At 44.5% G+C, this 18,903-nt stretch overlaps 1 protein-coding gene across 1 annotated transcript in view; it reads left to right on the top strand.

Moving 5' to 3' along the window:
- Positions 1-18,903, top strand: part of AGK (acylglycerol kinase) — a 338,473-nt gene that overhangs the window by 261,552 nt on the left and 58,018 nt on the right. The window contains exon 13 of the mRNA XM_078671853.1: positions 8,764-8,834. Coding sequence (XP_078527979.1) covers positions 8,764-8,834 — 71 coding nt within the window. The remainder of the gene's footprint in view (positions 1-8,763; positions 8,835-18,903) is intronic.

The following is an 18,903-nucleotide window of genomic DNA, read 5'->3' as shown; positions in this document are numbered from 1 at the left end:
TTAAATTCGATAGAAGAACGGCGTGGATTTGTTACTACATTAAGTGTTTAACACCCCAGACCCTGGTCATTTGTCATATGTAGCCGTAGAACCAAGTGTTCTACACACTGGGATATACTAGGTGGGCCAGACAAAATCTGCAACATCACTGTGACACACGCCTCTGTACACATTAAGGTGTAGAGCACACACGCCTTCCCTAGGTTCGAGATGACAAGACTGCATTACACAAGATGCCATCACACCTTTGTGCATTTGAAATATTATAGAACACACATGCTCAAAAGATATATTGTATTCCTATTATCAGTCTATCTGGCCTATATTCAGATAACTAGCCTGTAAGTCAGCCTACACTACTTTCCTTGTGTCAGTCCACACAAATGACTAACCTTTTTTCATTGTCCAAATGAGCATTATATTTACGTTTCTTAGGAGTAGCTAGTATGTGTTTCATTTCTTAATCATCATTGTATCAGGGTACATTTTCTGTATGTTATACTAATTATTCATCCCCGTGTGTCCAGATTCCTTTCTGTTACAGTGTTCTTTGTGATATTATTCCACCAATCACGCATGCATATGTGTGACACCTTTTGCATCATTAGCATAAGCTTCCTTGTGAAACCACGTGTAAAATGTTAATCGATTCTAGGTGCATTCGCACACTATTCGCCGCAATCCAACAATGTGTTTGCTTCATGGTTCCATCAGTTCCCATCGAGACTGCAGGATGGCAAATACGAGCGTATTTGTACAATTCACACCGGATCACTATACTCTAGTTTTAGCCCACGGTCATTGTCATCAGCAAAGAACTTTATTGCAGCTTGTATTTTCAGGTTTCACAAAATACGTATTACATTGCTCCATGATAATGAATAGGGCACAGTACATGACTACATTCATGACAAGACTAGTCTGTTGTCCATTTCTATCCCCGGCACACAATAGACCACAGAGTCATGGAGCTCATCCGAGCTCTTCCCTCTACATTAAAGTCTTAAAACGGCCACGTTGACCCCCAGTACAAATACCGCGCGGTTTAAAACACAGTTTGTCATCGAACCTCAGGAGAAGATGTATCACAGATGGAGCGTGTAGAGAGCCCGCATTGCTACCACGCCTATCACAGGTATGCAAGCATGTCACCCGCTGTTATAATCCAACAACTCTGTGAGTTGAGACTGAAACGCACTCAGTATTCCCCCTCTTGTAGCGTCTGGTACATCCGCGAAAGTCCTTATCCAAAGGAGAAGGATTCATCCGGCAAATCCGACCACCGCTCTCACGCACTTAAAGCGCCAATGTGCGTTTTCTGGTAAGAATTACATTGCAGGTTTCCTCGTATTTCCCAGCGCACCATCCCGTGCCGAGACCAATCCTCTTTATACATAATTTCCTTGCAGTCCCCCGCATCTCCTGAACCACTGTTACATTGATACAACAGAGCCTTGGGGCCGGCTCTATCAGCACAAATACCTGCTTACTTCACCTTCACCTGGGGTAAGTGCTTGTACTAGGACGTGGTCGTCTTACATACACCTTATTTCTGCCCGTATTGTGAATCCTAAACTGTTCATTTTTTTCATCATTCCACAGCTCGCGGCTGGGACCCCTGTGAGTCTTTTATTTTTCACCAAAATATCACGGTGCCACCACTTCTCTCACTAGCAGTGCAGGCCCTCTTCAGGTATTTACACACTTAATGCCTTCTGACCAAACAGCTTCTCTTCTCTACTAGAAACATGTAAACCAGATGGCCCTTAGCTAATATAACCCCTCTACCCCCCATTATTTCCCACAGGTGTCCCCACACTGTTCAGTCCTGAGGAGACCCTACATCTCCAAAGGGTCGAAACGCCGTCGACAGTACAAAGAGGCAGACCACAAACAGTTTCCTATTGTCTAAATTGTTGATGACCAAATTGTACATACACTACGTGGTCGCCTCTTCTTGATGAAACAGATGAAAAATAGAAACCGTCTTTTTTGGAACGATCCTAACGACACAGTGGTCAACAGCTTCAAAGACTTCCTCAACGCCTTAGACCAATTGTGCAACAGCCCGACACACGACAAAGGCGCAATCCTGGACTTAATAATCGCTAAAAACTGATTCCACCCATCTAGAATCGATCCTCCCCTGTGACTGGTCTGACCATCACATCATCACCTTTTTCATCAATGAAACAATCAAGCTGACCTCTGCTCAATCCACAAAGCCTAAGGTATTGAAAAGGCACTGGAAAAAGCTCAACACAAATACCTTACCCGCCTCAAGCAAGAATTTACTTCTTCCCCCTGTTGGTGTTTCCAACGTAACTGACCTCACCAACCACTACCTAAACTCCATGACCTCAATAATTAACGAACTTGCACCCCTGCAACTAAAGAGAGTCTCCAGGAAAGACTCTAAACCCTGGTTCAACGGTCTACTTAACGAGGACAGACGCTCTCTCAGAACTGCTGAACGCAACTGGAGATCAACACCATCCGCCGAGCTACTCCTGACTCTAAAAAGAAAGAGAAATGCTTACTTTCGCAAGGTCAAACGCACTAAAGCAGACTTCTTTACCCAACAACTTAACCAATCAAGAAATCGACCCCAAAAACTTTTTGAATTAATTAAAACGCAATCTAAGGACCAACCCCAACGGCCACCTGAACTAACTCGCCCACAACCATCTTGTGATGACTTTTCTAACCACTTTAACCTAAAGACGGAAAACATCAAGAAAGATCTCCTCAAGGATCTAACTTCTCATTCTGACCCCCTCACCAAAGCGCCCCCCTTGCACCCAAACGCCTCTCAACAAATCACTTCAAAGTTTACCTTGAAAAACAACGCAACATGGTCTTACTTCCACCCCTATTCTGAAGAAGCAATAGGCAAATTTCTCAGTGCCCTAACGCCTTCCAACCACCTAACTGACCCACTCCCCGCAAATGCGGTCAAAGATCTTACCCCTTCACTACTACCCATATGGACCAAGATCATCAACAGCTCACTTCAACAAGGCTGCATCCCCGACTCCCTGAAGGTAGCACAAGTGTCTCCCATCTTCAAGAAACCGACACCTGACCCCACAGACCTCAACAACTACCGCCCAATATCCAATATTCCCACTCTGGCTAAACTTCTGGAAAAATGTGTTCACCACCAATTGACTAAACATATTGATCACTTCAAGCTGCTAAATAAGCACCAATCCGGCTTCCGCGCAAATCACAGTACAGAATCTGCCATGACACCCATCATTGATGATGCACTTCAACTACTCGATCATAACGAAGCATGCCTCCTCATCCTACTAGACCTCTCCTCAGCATTCGACACGGTCAAACACGAACACCTGATAGATCTGTTGAAACACAGAATGGGTCTCTCAGGACCAGTGCTGGACTGGTTTACCTCTTTTCTGCATAACCGGACTCAAAAATTTAAGGTCAACAACACACTGTCCAAACCAATGCCTGTTACGCTAGGAGTCCCACAAGGCTCCTCATTATCCCCTACTCTCGTCAATCTCTTCATGGAACCAGTCTCCGATTTGCTACAAACTTCCAACGTGCAATTCCACATGTATGCAGACGATACCCAACTCTACCTCAAGATCAACACCTTGGATGACATTAGACTGCTCAACAACACTTAAGACCACCCAAACATGGCTGGCAGTGAATTACCTCAAACTGAATGCTTTAAAAACGGAATTCCTCCTTATCGCCCCACCCGCCAAAGTCCCCACTATGCACAATCTGATAAAACACCTTACAGCACTCGATGTTCAACCAACCATTGTTGACTCGGCGAAATCACTTTGTACAATTCTGGACTGCAACCTCAATATGCAGAAGCATATTAGTAATGCAACGAAGGGAGCAAACTTTCAGATCAATACACTAAGGAAACTGAAGCCCTTCCTACCTCCCAATGACTTCAAGTTAGCGGTTCAGGCTCTAGTTCTACCGCGGCTGGACTATGAAAGTGTTGCATTATGTGGTCTCCCTAAAACCACCACAGCTCCTCTAAGAGCATCCACCAATGCAGCAGCGAGACTCATCACTGGCTCGAAAAAAAGGGCCCACATCTCCCCTGATCTAAAGTCTCTTAACTGGCTGCCATTTGAAGCCAGAATCCACCTGAAAATAGCTTGCATGACGCACAAGGCCCTACATCATAGTGCACCCAGCTATCTCACACAAAAACTCACAATATCAGGAGGATCAAGATCAACAAGAAGTTCGGAAAACCACAAAAATTCATTAAGGAAAAAAACTATAATTCCTCTTTTCAGGAATGGCACCCAGGATTTGGAATGCCCTACCACCACAAATAAGACTTAACCCCTCCTCATCCTCATTCAAACTGGAAGTAAAAGGCATCCTTATGGCGAAATTTACGTAAACATTGCCTCACATGACTGTTGAAGAACCCCTATTCCACCCTTTCTACCTACCAATCTAATGCCTGGCTTGTTATATGCAAAACTTTGGTCCATATATTTTGATGTTCTCATGTTCAATGTATTCCCATCATCCCTCAACACCGAGCCAGTTTCTGCACCTTATCTGATTTTGCCTTTTTATCTAGGATTTTCTGTGCCACCTTGCTCTATGGCCTTGTTTTACTTCTTGCACGTTTATTTTATTAAGCTTTTTGATGTTATTCTGACAGTCCTTTTAGTTCTATTTATGTCTTGACTATACACGCTTGTTGTAAAGCGCTCTGATACCCGCAAGGGTCTTGTCCGCGCTCTATAAAACTTTCAAAATAAATATGTCACTGTAATGTCACTAGAGTAGCGTAGGTTCTATGATTTCACTGGGACACTAAAACACCTGTTAATTTTGTGTATATTTTTGTATGTATATTGTATTAAGTTTTCCTTATGTCTATATAAACAATGCAATGAAATATAAGACCAGATACGTGTGTAGACAGCTTCTTTTTTTGACCCCCAGTCCACCCCCCCCCATATTGCCATTGTGTGTTATTTCTATCAAGAGTCTTTTTGTATTCTCCCACAGGAGCCGTTGTTTTCCTTCTTAATTGTAATTCAAAGGTGAGCACAATACCACCACTTAAAACTACATACTATAGAAGACAAGTTCAACTTTCTGGTCTCAAATAGAACACAGGCTCTACCACTGAGAGGAGATGGAGGAGCTGGTAAACCACCTAACAGATGCCCATCAAAAGAGGGGATAGGAGATGGGTGGTGATTGCTAGACTATTAGCAATGCTAATATTAGATGGGCCCTTGACCCTGCATACACAACTGATAGAGGTATCAGTTCAAGCATCCTCCTCCAGGAGCATACCTGACTTAAGGTGTCAGGGTTTAGGCCAACAGCACCTATCAAACATCTCTTTTGAAAGAGAGTATTGTTCGGCCCTCAGGTGGAGCAGATGCTCAAAAAAATAAAAAAGGACACGGACATTGCCAAGCCTAAGGGCACGCTACAATGCCCCAGTCCCAAATCTGCTTTTCATAAGCATTAAATTAGTGGAAGTCGCAAACAAGGAGTTTAGGCCAGACACCCCGTTACAACAATACCAGCAGTCTTTTCAGGACCTCCCAGGACCATAAGACTTTCCATAGAGGGGACTGTAAAGGGAATGGGTGTGGAATAGGCAGCAGTGGCTCTGCAGGGGCCACTTTGCTACAAAGCAGTGACTCCTTTTCCTTCTTTCGTCATCCCCCAACCACATTACACATGTCTGGGGAAGAGAGAGGCACTTCCTACCACAGTGCTAAAGCATCACGATGGTCAAAGTGAATCAGTGGATCGGTCCTCTCCGTTGTGAGAGAAGGGTACTACCTCAAATTCCACACAACCCCTCCAAACATCCCACCCCATCACCATATTGTAAGTTCAGACCACCTTCTGCAAGAAGAGGCTTAGGTGCTTCTCCAAAAAGGGTACAATAGAACCAGTACCTCCAAATAGACATGGCACAGGGGTGTATTGCCTTTACTTTTTAATTTCCAAAAAGGATGATTCCCTTCAACCAATTCTCGACCTCCAGCTATTGCACAAGCTCACACTTTCACATGGTCAATCAGCATGATGTCATCCCACTGCTATACCAAGGCGACTTCATGTTGGCGTGGATCTGAAAGAGACATACCTTCACATCCCCATTCACCAAGTGCACCACCAGTACCTTCTGTTCATTGTAAGTGGATAACGCTAATAGTTCAGGGTGTAACCCTTCGGAGTCACTGCAGCACCAAGGGTGTTTTATAAAATGCATATATGCGAAGTTGCTCGGAAATGCGATACCCATCTTCCCATACTTCGACGACTGGCTGATCAAGGGCAGCAGCAAATGACAATGCCTCGCCCACACTCCTACAGCAATGCCTCTTTTTCATAGCCACGGCAAATACAACCCTTTCTAGGCTTAATCCTAAATTGAATAACAGGCAAAGCATGTCCCAGCCATCAGAGGGTAATGGCATTTCAACAGCTGCTGCTTATTTTTTGAACACAGCGTTCAATTACTGTTCGCGCTGTCATGAATCTGTTGGGTGAATAATGGCTTCCTGCATAACAGTTGTACCATACGGCAGGTTGCACATGCATTCGCAGCCAGAATGGTTATCAAGGCAGTGGGCACGAGCAGAGGGACATTGGCAGAATATATGGTTGGCAACAGTCAGTGTTCAGCACTCCCTGCTTTGGTAGAACAGCAACAACCTGTTGCTCGACTGGCCCTTTCGAAACTATCTATCACATGTGGCCATCACCACCACATGGTGTGAGAAAGCTCACCTTCGCGAGGTAACTGTCCATGTCACCTGGACCCCGCTGCCACACCAGGGACACCAAACAAACTATCTGGAGTTGCAAGCAATAAGACTAGTCCTCAAAGTGTTCCTCCTAGTTTTGCCGGGGGAAAATAACAATCATAATAATAGACAATGTGTCAGCCATGTTCTACATCCAGAGGAAGAGATTTGACAATTGGCAGTCCAAAACCACATTCACCTGTTTCATAACAACTTTGCGGGCGAGCTTAGCAGAACACAAGTCCATGAGTGAGAACTCCAATTGCCCGTCCTACGCAGGTATTTTTAGCAGTTCAGTGCGCCAACAGTAAACCTTTGAGCCACTTCAAAAAATGTAAAATGCCAAAACTTTGCTACCAGGTACACACAAGTGCATGGGTAAAGCACAATGGATGAACTGGTCAGGGATATTGACCTACTCTTTTCCACCTCTTCCCCTCATCCCATATTTGCTGAGGTAAGTGTCAGTGATTCTTATCCTAAGGACGCCAGATTGCCCTTGGCGTGATAGGCATGGTACTCAATGCTTCTACAGATGCCAATCAGTTTTCGCACAAAGTTTTCATACATGCCAGATCTTCTCATTCCACATAAGGGTCAACTCAAACACCCAGACCCCAAATAGCTGAACCTTGCAATCTGGGACCTGTGTACCTAAAGTTTGGCCACCTCAATTTACATGGGGAATTCATGGTTATCTTGACGGAAACCAGAAATTCCTCTACTCAAGCCTGCCATGACAGTAACTGGAAACTGTACTTGCTGCATCTTCAAACACTTAGAATGTCTTAAGGTTTATGTGCATTTTATGTGGGCCAATCTTAACTCCCACATGTATAGATCAAGGTGTCTTGCCTACACTTCTATATGCTTCCCTTCAATACATTGTGCACTCTTCCATGTTCAAAATATCAGTCATTATGGCTATTATGGAAGGTCCAAAGACATCTCCAGCCCCTGTCTGGAACCAAATGTGGTCCTCGCATAACTCATGGGTCTTCCTTTTGAACCCCTACACTTGTGTCAAGCTCATTATTTATCTTAGGAGAGAACTTTCTTAATTTCTAAGATCCCACACATGGATGATCATAAATACATATGTTTCTGAGCGCAGACAAGCTTATTTTGGCAAATAGTTTTCTCTCGCTATAAAACTTAATACATTACTGGTTTGGAGCTTTTTTTTTAACACAATCCAACCTCCACTGTGGCCCATTCCTTTTGAGTTAATGTGTTCCAGGCTCTGTGATTATAAGTGTGCATCCATATAGCACATTGTATGTACTTGCCCTGCACTTTTGAAGGAAGGTAGTAGCCTTATCCGTATCCTTATTCCCCTCTATTTGTTACAAATTCAGACATGCTTCAAGCACATAGTTACTGCCTGATGGCAAATTCCCACATTTAAACTCCAGGTTGGTAAAATCCCTGAAATGTGCTGAACAAAAGCTCCAAGAAAAAGACAGCAAATGAACTTTTAATAATTGATGACTGTTTTATCTGTAAGTTGATTTGATCTTTTTACGAAAACTGATATTTTTTTGATTTTTATATTGTTTGATACTGGTACAGCTCCTTTTATGTTAATTGTGATGGTTTTCAATATCTTTGCAATAAAAAAAACATAGCGCTATCAGACAAATGCACACTGCACCCTGACTGGATACCAACTGGTATGTGATGAGACTGAACCACTGCTTAGCAGGCAGTACTTCTCTCTTCTGCGGCATTCACTGGATTTGGCGGGATCCTGGCAGTGTTTTCCCAGCTTCCACTCATTTCCTGTGTGATGCTGTGTAGCAGACAAAAGAGTGGGTGAGCTGACATGGCAGAGTGGGAATTTTCTGATGACATTCGACTTGGAGTGGTTATTGATGGATAGTCATAACTGTGCGCCAGAAAATTGAGGCATGGGTTTTGTGTGTTAGTTGACCTCATCGTGTTTTTAAACCTCTCACAGCGTACAGAAGACTCAATGATGATTTGCATTGAACCTGAGACCATCAGTAAAGCAGACTTCATAACTGTGGGGTGAGTGTCCGTGATCATAGCTTCCTTGTTAATAAGAACTTTTTTTCTCTACAGTGCATTTGGAGGCTTGTGAGTAACAGGGTGTTAATATTACTCAGTTCAGTTCCATATACTAACCTTTAGCATTTTTTTTTGATAATCAACTTTATTGAGTATATAAAAAACAGGAGCAAATTCATTGGTTGCAGCTCATAAATCAACACACTTAGCGGATCTGATTCAATAAAACACATAGGCAGGGACGGTCCACTCCAGTCCATCAACTCATCCTGTATTACAATGAAAGCGGAGCATAAAACAATCGATACAACTAGAATCATGGCGGCAACATATTGAACCACTTCCCCCATATTTTGTGGAATAATTCTGGGGAGCCTCTGGCCTCAAACAGGGCCTCCTCCTGTATGCCCCCCCTTCTCCACCTCTTCACGGTAGGTGCAGCAGTACCCGACCAGTGCATCGCTATGTCTCTTTTGGCCACAGCCACCGCCGGCCCCAAGAGGCGCTTGTCCATTCTGGAACCATCCAGGACGTCAAAGATCCCCACCAGCATCCGGAGTGGGTCATGGGGAACCTCCCACCCCAGGCCCTGTGTGAGTTCCCCCTCTACCCCCTTCCAGAACCTCAGTATCGCCGGGCAGAGCCAGACCGTGTGGAAAAAATCAGTGGGGGTGGAGCCGCATTTCGGGAACCTTTAGCATTTTGGAAGGCTGAGTTGTGATTTGAACCTGTGACCTGGCCATCAGTGTTTAACTCTTTAAGATATCTTGCCCTGATTACAAGTGAGGTGAAGCAGTATTACCAAATGGAATTCCACTCCTAATTCTGAGTGGGCTGGTGCTGTGGCACCCGATTGTCCTGGGTGTTGGAGCATTGGACCTGACTTTACTAGACTGTAAAATGGCATGATGGTTTAGCTGCTTCTGTAGCCAAGTCTCTTTCCTTGTATTTTTTGTTCTGGCCAGAAGGAGCAAACAGTACACCTTCCTGCTAGAACGTAGCTTCCATGATGCAAATCAGAGTGCTTTGCAAACCCAGACAGCAGTATTAAGTGCTGTATAAATAGTACAATACATAGCTTTGCAAAAGGAGTGGAAATTAATCTCCCCTGTTGAATTTGGAGTAGTGGCGATATCTTGCACCTACTCACCTACTTCCGATGTGTGCCAAATGTGGCACAATCTGGAGTTCTGCACATCTTTCTGCAAACCATACCAAGAGATTTGCCCCCTGTAGCATAATGCACATAATCCGAAGATGCAGGTCTTCCACCTCAGTTAGATGGACTCGGCCACAAATGGTTGCTTTAGAGGATTGATGGTGGGACAAATCAATTCATCTGGGGCCTGTAAAATATCAACCCTCTGAACCTTTTGAGAAGAATGGAACTTCAGAGATTTCCCCGGTCATGTGCAGATTTTGGCACTTCAGTCTTGTCCAAGACCTACAGGAACGCACTGGTCATAGCACCCTAGTATCGACTGGAAGAAGGTCACCTTCATTCTCATCGAAACTATCATGTTTCCCAAACTTTGGCCTTTAAAAAAATACTAGCCATTATTCTCCATAACATGTTTATTGAGAGGTGGTGGAGAAGCACAGTGGAGGAATGGATGTACAGGTTGAAGGATCCAGAGGTCCCTAGGTCCCTATGCCCAAAGCTGGGTAGTGAGCCAAAAGGATGATATTTTTCTCACTGAATCAGTCCTAAATACTAACTCAGACTTGGCAGTCCAAGAAATGTCCAAATGCCACAGCAAACTTCAATTTCTCCTCCAGCATGCAATGGACTATATAGGAAGCAAAGAAGGACCTCTTGTTCCATTTTTTTGTGAGTATTGATCTTATAGCCATTGATCACAAAGAGAGAATGGTATTAGAGATTAAAGAATCACAGAACTGGTGGCAAAAATGTGGCTCCTGCCTGTCGGAATCTTTTGACTTTTGTTTATGCCTACACCTGCTATAATCCAAGTTAGAATGAGGCATCCCGTTTCAAACTGCTGAGAATCCATCAACTGGATACTCTTTGCTTTAGAACAATTGGAGAGAAAGGTTGCTAAAAACTTCCAGAGCATCTTCTGGTCTTTCATAGATTGTTTTTGTGTGAGTGAGATTCCAAATGGCAGCAGAATTAAAGGAAAAACAATGCCCGATAGTAATTTCTGTACATTTTCTTTTCCACCATAACTTGGCCCATTAGCCACATTCAGTCCTAGTCTGCAGGTCCTAGACGCTCCTTCTGCCGAAAGTCCAATGACCTACAGCAAATAATGTTTCTGCTGGCTTACTCTCCTTGCATAGTTCATACTACTGAAAGGGGAGTTATTTGGCTTTTGTTTCTTTGAGCTTATCGATTACCTCCTTCCTATAATGAGAGAGGAGTAATTGGTAAGAACATTGGAAATCTACCCTTTTGTACTGGATATGGCAATAGGATCATCAGTGTAACATTCTCTCCCATAACATGGGACATATGCACACCCTTTTTCTGGAAAAACCCAACAAAGTTTAGAGAATAAGGAATTAGCTCCACCCCTTGGTTGTAAGCAGAGTCGAGGCCTCTATTTCTATTAAGATATATCCTTTCTGAGGACTGCCATGTTTCCTTTGCAATAAAGATTGATAAACATCATGCTGTCAGCAAGGGAGCGCTGGAATGGGGAACTGTTGATGGAAGCAGCAAGGCAATGCTGTGGTAAGGCCCAGACTGCTGGGAGGTCTGTGGCAACAGTAACATGAAGAATGGTGTTGGCAGCAGCAGGTATGCTGCTTGGTAAAGAGTGACGTTTGTGGTGTCAGCTAGGTGGATCATGGCTCACCCAGTGCGGCTCAACATAGAGAATCTTTTCTCAAGGTTTTGACCTCGAACCGAGCCTCTCTAGGTTTGGATCTTGAATCCGGTCTAGGTAAAGCAGCAACCCTGATAGAGCTGTGACTGGAGCCCAGAATGGCCTTCAAAGAGGCCTTGACAGTTGGCGCCTGCCACTGTTCCCAGAACCCCGTAATACAGAAAACACCTATAATGCCAGAGACTCTCGCTCTCCAGAGATCAGTCCTCCCCGCCGCGATCCTGAGAGTCCACTTACCCTGCCTTGGAACAAGAAGTTAACTCTGAAGCCAACCTTGAAGCAGGTCTTGGCTCCAAGCAATCCCATTCTTGAAGACAAAGGCAAGCAGCCTGTACTGCTTCAGTGAATTTATACAGACCCATTGCCAGGTCGGATCCTTGCAAAACTTTCTGTATTTGGGCCAGCCACTCGCAAAAGAAATGCCAATTTGGAGGCAATTTCAGCGAAATTTCGGGCTTAACCCATAGAAGAGATCCCACACCACCACAAGCACTGTTCACCACTCTCAGCACAGTCTATACTCCTGGACGGCTCATAGACTCAGACCATGAGGCACCTGCAGAACAGCCAGACCTATGTGAGGAGCCAATGTCCGCAAATAAGAGTGATCACCCCTGGCATGACTTTAATGGCAGACAACCCATCTTAGGAACCATATCAATTTAAACCATCCCTGCCCAATGACAACTGCATACCACTCAGTCATACAACAAATGGCAGACCACATTAAGGTCAAGCTCCATGTGCTGGAAGAGGAGGGGGGCTTCAAAATGCTTTTGAAGATTGAGTAGTCCATGCAGTTCATGCAAATGTTACAAGAACATGCTCAAATGCTCTATGGAGAATCTTGATGACTGAGACAAGGTACAAGTAGTCACTCCTAGGGAGGAGAAAAAATGGTGCATCACTTACTCCGTTGGCTTGGTCTGTAGATATGATCGGTATCAGTGGTTGGAAATGGAGGAGCTCATCAAGCATCTTCCAGATAAAAAGCCAGGCAATGTGATTTTTCAGGAGGGTCAAATAATTTCAAAAGCCAAAGTCAAATGCACCCTCAGTGCCGCTGATACTGCTTCCTGGGAAACGGACACCCACTGCATGGCTGGCGTCTAGATTCCAGCCTAAAGTGCAACAGCACCTCCCCGTCTTGCCTTTCGATAAGGAACAACTTTTTGGGCCATAAGTCTATTCTGCTTTTGAAAAAATAAAAAGTAAAGTGCTAAAGCTTTGACTTCAGATACCTAAATCCACAGACCATGGACAATGCATGATGAATTAACTATTCTCCAACTACCACTCGTTACATATAGAGTGGGAAAGATTCGTCAAACACCATCAAGGCACTATCGGGGCACACTATCTGTGGTACTCGCTCCTTCTGGATGGCAGAGGTGTGGTCTGCCTTGGGTAGTATTGCAGATAATTTGCAAGCATGGGTAGATATTGTATTGAGGGTCTTGTAATGTTGGCCCTGCTTGCAGCCTTCAATACTATTTATTATGGGTGCTCTGTATGGTCTCATAATAGATTATCTTGCTTCACTGCGGGTGCATTGCCCGCCCCCACCCCATGTACCGCAGGTGGCGCCTGTTCCTTAGCAGGCCCTGCAGAGATGTTTTTTATCTATCTGATCGATAAGCACATTGATTCATTGAGGTATACAAAACAGGAGCATTTCTGTATCTCTGATATCTAATCCAAGTGAGATGTTTGTTTATATGTATGTTTTTATAAAATGTGAATTAGAGGAAATTTAAACTGAGCAGTTTACAAGGTATAGGGTGGAACCTCACAGAACATTTTCAGTATCTACTACAAATACATGATTATTTAAAAGTGTATTCACTGTTGTCAAAATGTGCTTCTTGATGTGGACAGCCAAACGGTAAAATAGTTTTTCTGACCTATTCGCAGTCACATTCTGGAGTTAATTAAATTTTGGTTTTGGGGGTAAAACGATCTGTTCTAGACTTGAATTAATTTGCATGTTATCTCCTCAAATCACTGTAGAGTAATTGATGGACATATGGATTATTCCAATAGGAATGTGGGAGGGTAATGTGTGAGAGATGTGAATACAGTTCACCAATCGAGGACATGGGACTGCTCATGAAGATCGATGTTATGAGGAATTGATGCAATTGGCAGGAGAAAGCAGCAATCCAGAAATTATCACGGCTAAACAAAAAGTGCTATTTATGTGTATTTTGGATATTGCAGTCTACAGTTGAGCAGATCATAACACCAAGGCAGACCTTAACTATGTATTCAGCCATACTGGAGGACTCTGTGATGCAATAATGGCAGCAGGAGGTTGACTGTGTCCTGTCCTGAGGATGGAGGAGTGCATGCAGTTTCCTCTGCGGGTTTTCATAGCTATGCATTTGGCCTTTACTGCATGCCTAGCGGTTTGTGTGTCGTCAGACAGGACATCACCTTTAAGGTTTCTGACTGGGAAAGCTGAAAACCTTTCTTCTTTATGCTATGCATGGTAAAATAACTTATTTACTCCAGTATTGGAACTTTCATAGATTCCCATGCTTGTATCATTCCCCCGTCGTCGGAATGGGAACCTCGGTAAATAAAAAATAACATAGCAGTAGGTACAAAAGAGAAAGAAAGGCCTAGGCCTCCTCTCATTTTGTAGCATATCCACCTATTTTGTAAAAGAGCCCAAAAACATGTAACAACCAATCAGATTAGCCTCACCCCATAGAACCTTCCTGAGAGAGCCTTAGATTTTCTACCGCACGTTGTGCTAAGGGAGTCTCCACTGAGCTCTGCTCCGATTTCTCTACAACTTTTGGATTTCAACTTTATTCTTTTCAGGATGTCAGATAAGGAAAGGAAGGCTTTATTTAAGGCCTGTGCTTCTTGTTCTAAAAAAAAAAGGCTTTACATTGAGGACAAGCATAAGGACTGCATTTATTGCTTGTACCCTGATCACAAGGCCACTGATTGTAAGATCTGAAGGACCTTCTCTACTAAGACTCTGAGAGACAGGGAAGAACGGCTTTTGACCTGGTTACAGAAGATGAAGTCACGGAAAAAAAGTAATATCTAGTAACAGTTAAGATTCCACCTCAGCTACATCTTCAAGGAGATCTTAAAAGAGGGGTCGGTCTTCCCCTTCAACTTCGACTGAACCTCCTTCTAAGGCCTCTCAAAAGAACTCTGATAGGTCTGACAGGCCGAGTCCCAAAAAATCTCCTCATTGAGGTGTAAAGGAGAGGGAGGGACTTGTTCCTGAGGTATTTTCTTCTCAGAAGGTGAGCCATGGACCTTCTGCTGCCTCTCCACCGACTGAAAAGGCTCAAGAAACCAACATCTGCACCTCAGGAGCAAAAATCTGAGAAGAAAACCCGTTTGTCGACGACGACATCATCAGGAACGTCGACGACAGCATCTAAAATTCACCAGGGGTATATTGCAGCTCCTTCGAGGACGACTTCGTCGACGTTACAGGTTCCTATCACAGTGTCGTTGACGATGTTCACAACCTCAACGTCGACGAGAATGACGCTGACGTTGCTGTCGACGAAGACGACTTAGTCGATGACGATGTCAATGACAACGGCAACAATGGTACTGACATTGAGTTCGTCTTCGGTACTGTCGACGAGCATCCCATCGTCGACGACGGTCCTTTCTCCGACAATGATTCCTTCGTCGACGACATCGTCGACGACCACGCCGATGATACAAAAAGTCAAAATTTCTATCAAAAGACTCCAAATTATACCTGAAATGACGTCTCCGCGAAGGGTGACACCATTGCCTCCAGCATTGCTTTTGGACGGGGAATACTGAGAGGAGGAAGAAGGTCCTTATGAAGATGCGTATAGTCCATGCCAACTTCAGGTGAAATACCAGGACTCAGATTCTGATGATTATTACTTGGAACAACAACAATTCCCTCCACAGGATAGACCTCAAGAACAGTCACATCAGGGTATGGTGGCTATGCCGTCTTCACTTTAAAGTGACTTACAAATCATGTTGTTGGATTACAAGAGGATATTTCCATCTCAGGCCTCTGATCAACAATCCATGCAACCGCCACCATCACCTTTGTCTACTTCTGCTGCTACAGTGGCTCAACCTCCGCAGCAGGAACCATTGGAACATATCATCACAGGGCAGGTTGATGATGATGACTCATCAGATGATGACCGGAATGTGGAACAGGTCCCTAATCCGGATAGGGAATGGGATGAATATATCATTCCAGATCCCGCTTCACCATCACCTGGTCCTATAGATTATCCTCCAGCAGACATCGGAGGTTTCCATAATCTTATGGAGAGAGCTTCCAAGAGGTTCGCCCTTCCCATTCCTGTGGTACAGTCGGACTGTTTTCTTTATGATTTTAAGGAGCCTTATAGAAAATCCATCCGTTCTATCCCGATTGTGGAGCATGTATGGAGTGAGGGAATTAAAGTGATGCAGTCTCCAGTTACCGTCATCCCTCTTCTTTCGTGACTGGAGAAAAAATATAAGGCTCGTGACAATAGACCCGCCTGCCTGGTTGGTCAACCCAAGCCAGACTCTGTTATCTCTCAGGCGGCTCAAATAAAGTCAAAGAATCCATCGGCACCCCTTACCACCCCACCTGTTAAGGAGGGCAGGCACCTGGACAATGTGGGCAAGCGGTTTCCTCTATGTCCAGCCTCCTTGTTAGAGCTGCCAATGCACTTGCAATTTTGGGACGATATGATCGCGAAATGTGGTGCTACTTGTCTCCATTTATAGATCAACTGTCAGATAGTTCTAAGGCTGACGCGAAGAAGATCCTAGAGGAGGAAGAGCAGTCTTCCTCAGAAATTATCGATTGTGCGATGGACTTTGCCACAACTGCTTTTTGCGCATTGGCAGGGTCAGTTGTCCTAAGACGGCAAGGCTGGTACAAAATAAGATTTTGGATTTGCCATTTGATGGAGACATGCTTTTTGGCAGGCATATAGACGACGCTCTACAAGACATCAAAAAGGACACAGAAACGGCAAGGTCCTTGGGGACATTGCAATATCGCAAAGTTCCTTTCCGGGGAGCAAGAGGAAAAGGTTTTTCTACCTACAGAGGAGGATACCAACAACGCTACTCCTCCTATTCACAATCTTCGCAATCATACAATCCTCAGTACTCTCAACACCAAGGCCAGTCTGCGTCTTCTCTCGCCAACCTTCAACAGGTCGACAGGTACGTCAAGGGAGAGATACTACCTCTAAATGCCAATAGCGGCTTCCCGGCTCTGCCTACTGTTCCTTCACCCCTTGTACCATCAGTAGGGGGCAGGATATCACAATGTCTCCACAGCTGGAAGATCATAACATCAGATTGGTGGGTCCTCAATATCATCCGCTTTGGCCACACATTAGGATTTCAAAACTTCCCTCCATTCAGAGCCCCTCGCACCACCGAATCAAAACATCTACATCTTCTACGTCTCGAAGCTCGTCAACTGCTCATCAAGGGAGCGATAGAGCCAGTACCTCTATCTCAACGAGGAGAAAAGGTTCTATTCCAGGTTTTTCCTGGTTCGCAAGACGGAGGAAAAATGGCGCCCAATCTTAGACCTAAGGGAGGTCAACACCGATCGAATAAAACTAAAGTTTCGAATGGTATCTCTTCATAATATCTTGCGTCTTCTGAATCCAGGAGATTACATGGCGACTCTGGATCTCGAGGACGCATACTTCCATGTCCCTATCACCCAGCTCACAGGAGATTTTTACTCTTCACAGTAGCCAAGAGCCACTTTCAATTCAAGGTCCTGCCTTTCGGACTCCGATCCGCTCTGCGGATATTCACAAAGGTATTGGCCCCAGTTGCGGCATTTCTCAGAAAGCAGTCTTTACGGGTTTTTCCCTACCTGGATGATTGGTTGATAAAAGCGCCATCTTCTCAAGCAACTACAAGAGCAGTCAAAAGATGCATTCAGCTTTTCAGTCATCTACGTCTTCAACTCAACAAGGACAAGTCCAGGGCGGCCAAGTTTCTAGGATCCATTATGGATATGACTTGCTGCAAGGCTTTCTCATTGGAGGAAAGACAGAAAAAGCGGATTCTTTCTGCCCGTCAATTGCAAAAAAGACGATCTCTGTCAGTCCGTCTATACAAATCTCTCCTAGGATCGATTTCATCCTGCATACCCTTAATTCCGCATTGCAGACTTCGTATGTGCCCCTTGCAAGAACTGGACATGCAATTGCGCCAGTCAGAGGGCACGTTCAACTACAAAATACCACTCACTCCTCTTATGAAAGAGGTGGCCAATTGGTGGACGATCAAGGACAATATCTCAAAAGGTCTCACTTTCAGGGTTGCTCCAGCTCCTTCGATTCTGGCCACGGATGCCTCACTAGAAGGCTGGGGAGCCGTTTTGCAAGACCTCCAAGTAAGCAATCACTGGACAACCGGACAACGCACTCTCCACATCCATCTTCTGGAGCTTTGCAGGCTTTTCTTCCGAGAATTCGGAACTCCACCGTCCTGGTCGGTACGGACAACACGATGGCCATGCATTATGTGAACAAACAGGGTGGAACAAGATCTCAACTTATTTCAAAAGAGGCACAGGATATTTGGGAATGGGCAATTCTCCAAAACATCACTCTCTCAGCAGAGCATCTCCCAGGTACCCTCAACACGACAGCAGATACATTGAGTTGTCTGAAATCGGTCTGTCACGAGTGGGAACTCGATCAGGACACTCTCTACAGGATTTCCACACGTTGGGGCACTCCGTCCATAGACCGGTTTGCTACCCCAGAAAACAGGAAATGCCGGTTCTATACAAGCAGGGATCACCATCGCGGTTCGTTGGGGAATGCTCTTTCGATGGCCTGGACAGGAGCATTTGTTTACGCCTTTCCTCCAATTCCCCTGATACCAAGGCTACTCAGAAAACTCAAGACAGAACCCTGTAGAATGATTCTAATAGCGCCGGCGTGGCCCTTCCAAATCTGGTTAACAGAGCTTCTCCTGCTCTCTCAAGAACAGCCGGTTCACCTAAGTCCCATTGTAGTATAGTTCCTATATTCCCAATAGGCTCTGCGCATTGGAATAAAATATCCTATAGATGTGACGTAGGACTTATGTCTAATAGGTCTCTATCGAATACATTAGACTTAATTGTGAGTGCCAGCTAGCTCAGAGGTTACTAGAAACTTTCTCGAGTTCACAAGAAGGGATTTAGTTTCTGACAACTGCATAAA

This window comes from Lissotriton helveticus, chromosome 1_1 (assembly GCF_964261635.1).
Source record: "Lissotriton helveticus chromosome 1_1, aLisHel1.1, whole genome shotgun sequence".
NCBI lineage: Eukaryota > Metazoa > Chordata > Amphibia > Caudata > Salamandridae > Lissotriton > Lissotriton helveticus.
The sequence above is the reverse complement of the archived record's forward strand: the minus strand, read 5'-3'. Positions and strand labels throughout refer to the sequence as shown.